The 8,239-nt window shown below is 42.1% G+C and overlaps 1 protein-coding gene across 1 annotated transcript; it reads right to left on the bottom strand.

Annotated features, from left to right (window-relative positions):
• Positions 1-531: 531 nt before the first annotated feature.
• Positions 532-7,651, bottom strand: TTR (transthyretin). Its single transcript, XM_003914273.2, has 4 exons — positions 7,437-7,651; positions 6,383-6,513; positions 4,099-4,234; positions 532-782 (listed from the first exon to the last, which is right to left on the bottom strand). Exons 1-4 carry the CDS (start codon positions 7,503-7,505, stop codon positions 675-677), a joined length of 444 nt encoding a protein of 147 aa, XP_003914322.1. The 5' UTR covers positions 7,506-7,651; the 3' UTR covers positions 532-674.
• Between the last annotated feature and the right edge of the window lie 588 nt (positions 7,652-8,239).

Genomic DNA, 8,239 nt, shown 5'->3' with positions numbered 1-8,239 from the left:
TCAGGAGTTCGAGGCCAGCCTAGCCAATATGACGAAACCCCATCTCTACTACAAGTAGAAAAATTAGCCAGGTGTGGTGGCGGGCACCTGTAATCCCAGCTGCTTGGGAGGCTGAGGCAGGAGAATCGCTTGAACCCGGAAGCAGAGGTTGCAGTGAGCTGAGATCACACCACTGCATTCTAGCCTGGGCGACAGAGTGAGACTTTGTCTCGAAAAAGGAAAAGAAAAGAAAAAAAAAAAAAAAAGAAATGCCCACAGTAAAGAAGTGGGCCCTTAGAATGTGTCTTTTGCTGTTCACTGAAGGTTACAGGAAAATAAGGCTTTCTCATTTACAGAATGTGTCTTTTTAATGACTGCAGATCATATTTAATATGTGCTTTGCTTGCAAGAAATTGGAAATTTGGATCTCTCCTAGCGTTCTGCCCAGATACGTTCTAGAATTCCTTTGCTTCTTTGTAGAATTTTGATTCTTGTTTTTTTGGAAGGGACAATAAGGGAATTTAAAACATCAAGTTAAAATGGAATGAAAAGTGCCTTTCACAGGAATGTTTTATTGTCTCTGCCTGGACTCCTAACATAGCTTATGAGGTGAAAACACTGCTTTAGTAAAAATGGAATACTCTTGGTTACATGAAATCCCATCCCTCGTCCTTCAGATCCTCTGGAGAAGTCCCTCATTCCTTGGGATTGGTGACAACAGCCGTGGTGGAATAGGAGTAGGGGCTCAGCAGGGCGGCGATGGTGTAGTGGCGGGGGCCGGAGTCGTTGGCTGTGAATACCACCTATGAGAGAAGACAGACAGTATCCATTTCCACCAGAGCCCGAAAACCGTACAGATGACACACGACTGACCACCGGAAGTCCAGTGCCAACTTAATTAATTTTATTCTTTTATATTTTGAACAGTTTGAACAGAAGGAAAAAGCTCAAATACGCTGGCAAGCCAAGCCTTTGGAACCATGCACAGCCCTTAGAGCAGGAGTACAGAACCAGGTCTTGTTTTGCAAATTCACATCAAAAGTCAGGATGGCCCTAGCTTGACTAAGGGAAATCCCAGAGAGCCTAAAGGCTGTATTTATTTTGTTGGTTTTAGAAAAAAAAAGGTGGGGAGAATGGAAAAATGCACTGAGTCATTGAAAAGCTGCTGCAATAGTGGCTGCCAACCACAGACTTAGAGACTTAGCATTCTGGAGCTGGAAACATTCTTCCCATTTTACAGATGAGCAAACCAGACTTGAATTCTTGTATTGCCCCAGTCTACATACTGATGGAACCACAGTAGGAAGGTAAGTCTCCTGTCTCCAAGCCCAGAGATTCCCCTACCCCACTATTCTTTGCATTTTCTAACATGAAGAAGAAAAAGTATATTTTTATGTATAGCAAGCAATGAAATATGAACCAAAAGCATTTCAGGGCTCTATTTACCATACAGAGTGTGGAAGAGCATGGTGGAATTTTGAAATATACATGCATGCACTAGACCTCATTTAAGCTTTGTAACTGGGCAAATTGTGGATCAAAATGCTGTTCCAGATAGTCACACAGTTCTGTCAAATTCAGTAGAGTATCTGCAACTCATGTGCTGGGACAGGCTTGATTCTCAGAGTGAGGCAAGTTGGGATAAATTGAGGTCAGGAAAGAGGTAGAAGACAGTAAAGATGTGTTTAATTTGATTTATTTTGTATACGGGCCTTGGGTTGAGTTTTGGACACACTCTGCATAAATACATTTTGTTCCAAATATGGGAAAAAGAAACCCGGATTACTTAGGGATAGGAGGGAAAAAGGAGCTGAGTGAGCCATACCAAAAACAAAAATAATATTGGGGCAAGAGGAAGTGAGAATCACCTAAGAATCTATTAAGAAGAAAGGGCTCCCCTTAAGGCCAACTCCCTAGAATCAACTAATAAAAATATCTTTTATCTTATGGTGACATTGACCTTCAGCCCACTTGATTCTTCTTAAAAATTATAAGAGGCATAATCTGTGATCAAAAATCCATGAAGTAGCTGGGTGTACTGGCTCACACCTGTAATGCCAGCACTTTGGGAGGCTGAGGTGGATGAATCACCTGAGGTCTGGAGTTCGAGACCAGCCTGGCCAACGTGGTGAAACCTTGTCTCAATGAAAAATACAAAAATTAGCTGGGTATGGTGGCGTGCACCTGTAGTCCCAGCTACTCAGGAGGCTGAGGCAGAAGAATTGCTTGAACCTGGGAAGTAGAGGTTGCAGTGAGCCAAGATTGCACCACTGCATTCCAGCCTGGGTGACAGAGCAAAACTCCATCTCAAAAAAGAAAGAAAGAAAAAAAAAAAATCCATGAAGTGAAGAGGCCTAAGAGCTCCTAATAAAAGTTTCCAGTTTCCCTTGGTAAATCTAATGTGACCACCTGGGTCACTGGCCAAGGTAGAGGTGACCGGTTCTGAAGGAGGCATTTATCAGAAGAAGCTGCATGAAGCCCACCATGCACCAGTCACCAAAGTGAGGCACCGGGACTCATCTCTCACTACTCACTCACTCTTGTTCTCCATATTTATCTGGGCTTCAAGCTGGGCTGATGGTCCTGCCTAGTCTGTCTTACTTCAGTCCTTTCCCCTCCATTCCAAGGGTAGGGATGTATTTTCATTTCTGAATCTCCAGCATCTATCAGAGTGTTCCACACATAGAATGCTTTTATTTTTTAAATGTTTGTTGAATGAATAAACAAGAGTGAAGGGCAGTCAAGGAAGCTGAGATCTAATGAAAGAGAACAACACGTGGGCAGTATGGCGATGAACTTTTTAGATGGTTCCCATCAGGCTGAGACCCAGGTCTTAGGCAAACAACGGTCTCAGGTAGGCAGTTCTACTACTCAAGGGTAGGGGCTGAGACTCTAGGGGCAATGTCTTGTGCTGGGCACCACTGAAACCCTGCTGCTGCCCTGACCGGCGTCCGTGTCTTGCTGCCTGGCTGCGGGGTAGTCAGGGACATGCTTTTTGGTAGATGGGGCTCCCTTGGTGACTTGTGGGCCCCAGAAGTCAAACAAGCCCCTATTGTTTCCCTGGTAACATTGCCTAATAAAGGAACCACTTTATAGCAATTGAAAGTCTCATCCATGACTAAGCCAGAGAATAGTTCCCTTTCATGCTGAGCTATTTTTGATGGAATTAGTTGATCTTTTAACTCTGACCAACATGTCTGGATTCTATTTCCATGACAGCCATCTGTTTCAAATGACTGAAGAAATTAAGACAAGGGGAAGACAGGGAGATGTATAACTGTTCGAAGATCCTCACCATAGGCAGGGGAACAGAGCACGTTACAAATGTGGCTTTTCTTTTTTTAAGCTTGGCTTTTCACAGGGGAACAAATTTCCTGGGTCACAATGCGAGGCAGAGCAGAATTGAGGGCAAACCCAGCCTGGGCCTTGTTTGTAAACATCTCTACTTGTGCGTTTCCTAGCCCTGTGACCTTTGACAAGTTATTTGACTTCCTGGTGCCTCATTTGCTTCATCTATGAGATGGGGATAATAATAGGACTGACCTCAGTGGCTTGTTCCTGAGGATTAAGTAGGTTAAATATAGAAAACACTTATAATTGTGTCTGCCACATGGTGTATGCTTAGTAAATGTTATCTGTTGTGTTGCCATTATTACTTTGATTTTATTGTCTCTCTATGTATGTGTTGCCAAGAATCACTTGTCCAAACCGCCGAGGAGCCAGATGTGTTTTGGAATGAAGAATGTTACAGGTTTTAGAGAAATAAAATGGTGCATCTCTTGTTTCATACACTCTACGTGGGGTCTGGAGGTCTGCCTCATAAACGTATTATTTCAACAGCAGATACATCAATATTCACATAAAGTGGAATGAATAGACTATGAATAGTGTCATGTAAGTTCAAGTCATGTTACTAAATGGATTTTCCTCAAAGTCAAAAAGAAATGTGCTTCTCAGAGTGTTGTGAATTTGTTCTTGTATAAGAGGAGAGGGAACCTTTGGACATTCATCACCTTCTTTAGGACATTTCTGTGGTATGCTAAGTAAAACTGTGCATTTCCTGGGATGCCAAAAGCAAAAACCAACACCAAAACAACCCTCGAAGGTTTATATACTCACCTCTGCATGCTCATGGAATGGGGAGATGCCAAGTGACTTCCAGTAAGATTTGGTGTCTATTTCCACTTTGTATATCCCTTCTACAAATTCCTCTTCAGTTGTGAGCCCATGCAGCTCTCCAGACTCACTGGTTTTCCTATAAGGTGTGAAAGTCTGGGTTAAGTTAGGCATGGAGGAAACAAATGGCATGGCAAAGTAATACCCCCCACCAACACACATAAACGTGTTATATGTGTTATATACACAACACACATAAACGTGTTATATACATTTCCCCTCAACTAAGTCAGAAGTAGGGAAAACTCATAACTGTCTGAAATTAAATGGCAAAAAGTTTGTAAAAACTTTTTGAAAAGCTCACTGTAGATATTTTTCTCTGATAAGAAGAGAATGTAGGTATAATTTTAAAATTTTTTTTTAATTTTTGAGACAGAGTTTTACTCTAGTCACCCAGACTGGAGTGCAGTGGCGTGATCTCAGCTCACTGCAACCTCTGCCTCCAGGTTCAAGGGATTCTCCAGTCTCAGTCTCCCGAGTAGCCAGGATCACGGGTGCCTGCCACCATGCCTGGCTAATTTTTGTATTTTTCATAGAGATGGAGTTTTGCCATGTTGGCCAGGTTGGTCTTGAGCTCCCGACCTCAGATGATATGCCCACTTCAGCCTCCCAAAGCGCTGAGATTTACAGGTGTGAGCCACCGCGCTCGGCCAGGTATAATGTTTGCTTAAGAAAGAGTCCTTGTAGTTCAAGATTGATGATTGGATGGGATGTTGTGACCATCCCTGGAAGTGGCCACAGCTGTTATAACTCTGCACTTCTCCAGGACAGCAGGGTCTCGCTCCTCTCCCTTGTGGTGTGAGGATACCTTTCAGAGCATCTGCACACCACCAGGGAGGGTCATTTGCACACACAGTGGAAAACCTAAAGTAGGAAGAAGAACCTGTCTCTGACTCTTCCCTTTTATATATTTAACCTCTCTGATAACTCTTTGCCAGCAACAAACACTAGGCAACTTCTATTTCCATGTAAGTACCAGCTCCATAGTTGAATGTTGGAAATTGCTTCCCATTAGACTGCAACAGCTATGACAGATAAAAATAGCAGTTGTCTTTACTGACTCTGATTGTGCATCTCCTCCTTTCTTCTTTACATTTCTTTTTTTTTTTTTTGTCCTGACGCAAGGGAAAAGATTCATAAGAACATTGGAATATTTTTGGTATCTATTTTCTCTCTCCCTTAGAATAGTCCTGTAACCACTTTTCATGTTATGCTTGGCATTTTATATAAACATAAATGAATTACCAAATAAAAAGTCAGTTAAAACCAGACCTAAGAAAATGATCTTACCCATAATGGTTGAAGAATCATGTGGTTCTTGGGGTTCAATTAAAATACAACAGAAATTCTTCTCTGAGGAGAAGTAAGTACTTAACAGTTCCTCTTCTGCTGGGTGCGAAGGGTCTCCTGATTGCTCTGTCTTTCGGTCAATTCGCTTAGGTTTATTAATATATATTTTCCTTGGAGTTTTTGCTAGTGCAGGTAGAAAAACTCCATGAAAATTGTAAACTGGCTCATGAAGGTTAGAAGTCACTCTTGCACATGAAGTTGGGTGATCATGGGATTAGTCTGGGGCTGTACTTTGCCTCATGGATCCATTTCTTCTGTCTTTTTTTACATTTGTTTTAACTGAGCTTGACAGCCTCTAGCCCTGCACACAGTAGGTGCCCCAAAGTGTTCATTAGGCAAAAGCCCTGGGTTTTGGGGTGATCCAAATGAACTACAGACAGATGCCTAGTCAATAATATTTCTGAATTCCTTTCCTTTCATTAGTGGGTTAATACACATTGCACCTCTTTCCTAAAATTCTAAGACAAGGACTCTCACCTTTGGTGTTACGCAGGGACACCAGGGAATCTGTGAAACTCCTAAAATCACATATTTGGTTTTGTGTGTGTGTGTCTGTACATTTTTTCTGGGCATAGAATCTTTAGTTTTTATCACCTACATAAAGTGGTCTGTGACCCAAAAGGGTTGCACACCACAGCTAGAGGGGAAGAGTTCTGATTCCTTCTTTTCTCTACTGTCTGCCCCTAAATGATGCTCAGGTTCCTGGTCCCTTCCTAGCTAAGCAAAACAAAAAGAGGGCATCTTCAGAGGGCATACTTGACCTCTGCTCACATTTTTCAATCTACTTGTAAATTCTTTAGCAGATGATGTGAGCCTCTGTCTACCAACTGAGGGGCCAATGGGAAGATAAAACCAAGTCCCGTGGGAGGGTTCTTACCCAGAGGCAAATGGCGCCCAGGTCTCATCAGCAGCCTTTTTGAACACGTTCACAGCCACATTGACGGCAGGACTGCCTCGGACGGCATCTAGAACTTTGACCATCAGAGGACACTTGGATTCATCAACGCCCTGGGTGTAGAGAAGACAAGTGAGAAGTTAACAACATTGATCAGAGTGAAAGGATTTATTCTTTATGGTGTTAGAAATCTGGAACAAAACAAGAATTACACACTGATTCCATTATCAGGAACATAAGTGTTGACAGTTAATGAGCTTCCCTACTCAGTATAACACAGACATAATTGTTTCCAAGGCAAGAATGGTTTCTGCCTCCAGACACGCTGCTATCAACCAGGGATGTGTATAATGAATTTTAAGGGAGAGAATAGGCCCCCTGAGAACAGTTGCCTTGTTAAACTTCTCCATTTGAATGGAATTACTGAAAAGAGGTAATGTACTATACATAGGACCAAAACAGTTTTTCCTGAGATCATTTTAGTTGTTGCTCTAGTCACTCCCTCTTACCGGTTGTTATAAAATTATGTCAGACTACATTCAGACCCATTTTATAGATTAGTTAATTCTTCTAGAGGATTTAAGAATTAGATATCTGACTAAAATATTGTTCACTAAGCCTTTTAAAGATTAATCAGTAAACACATTTTGATTAGCTATAGGGCCAGAATATAATCTCATGCAGTTTGCCCCCCAAATACATTTTACAAAGGGACACTTTTCTGAAAATTCAGGATTAACAGCTTCCTTAATATCATATCTTTATCTCTATCATCGATCTGAGGAAGTGGAGATACCAGACATTACAAACCCAATGCACCAAAGCAATGAGGCAGAATCCCCAGAGTTCAAGTCCCAGCTCAGTAAGCTCAGTGGAACTTCATTCTTTTTGAAGTTTGAATAAATGATATTAAAAATAGATGCTGGGTACCCTTGCCCTAGTAACAAAAGCTGGTTGGCAAAGCTGGAAGGAGTCACTCCTACCTCATTTAGCGTGCATTTTAAATGTAGGAGCGGGATGTCCCAGAAACACTCACCGTAGGACCAGCCTCAGACACAAATACCAGTCCAGCGAGGCACAGGAGGAGCAGACGATGAGAAGCCATCCTGCCAAGAACGAGTGGACTTCTGTGATGGCTGCTCCCAGCCTGGGGCTTTTATACCCACTTCTCCTGAGCTAGGCTGCTTATCCCTGCCAATCTGACTCCAAACCTGCTGATTCTGATTATTGACTTAGTCAACAAAGAGAGAATAAGTAACCCATACAAATATGAACCTTGTCTAGAGAGATTAGAGCATCGGAACATTAGCTCTATGAAATATTCTTAATAGGTCATTTGACCAGTTAGGTCACCAGAACAAAACAATCAAAACAAAACAAAAATAGTCTTCTCCCTGTGTGACTCCGTGCACTAACATTCCTGGGGATATTTTTTTCCTCCCTCACATATTTCTGTGCATGTTTTCCATTTTTATACATTTTTGTCTTTCATTTTTGATGCAAGATTTTAGACAGATGCAAGTTGTAATAATGCATTTCATGTTGAATGACATTTGGCTGCACAGGCTTAAATATAGTGCATTAGAAAATGTTTGCACTTGATGGATCCATGGGTCAACAAGGAAAAACTCTTGGCAGTGCTCACATTTTTAAAAGCCTACATTTTAGCCAAACTCAGTCATTTGGAAGCTTTGCTTAGTCAGCAATTTCTCCACAATGTGTGTGTGTGTGTGTGTGTGTGTGTGTGTTCTGCCCAGATAAGGTCCACTTCAATCTAAGACAGAATGGCATCTTCCCTCCCTCCCGCCCTCCGTCCCCCCCCTCCTCCTTCCCTTCCTT

The sequence above is a fragment of the Papio anubis genome, chromosome 19 (assembly GCF_008728515.1).
Source record: "Papio anubis isolate 15944 chromosome 19, Panubis1.0, whole genome shotgun sequence".
NCBI classification, from domain to species: Eukaryota; Metazoa; Chordata; class Mammalia; order Primates; family Cercopithecidae; genus Papio; species Papio anubis.
This window is presented reverse-complemented; position numbering and strand designations above follow the sequence as displayed.

Bases quoted from the DNA above. Each gene is read 5' to 3' on its own strand.
- TTR (XM_003914273.2), bottom strand. From the start codon at position 7,505: ATGGCTTCTCATCGTCTGCTCCTCCTGTGCCTCGCTGGACTGGTATTT. The intron at 4,235-6,382 runs GTAAGAACCCTC...CACACCTTATAG, and splicing joins TGGGCGCCATTTGCCTCTGG to GAAAACCAGTGAGTCTGGAG. The intron at 783-4,098 runs GTGAGTATATAA...CTTCTCTCATAG, and splicing joins CATTCCATGAGCATGCAGAG to GTGGTATTCACAGCCAACGA.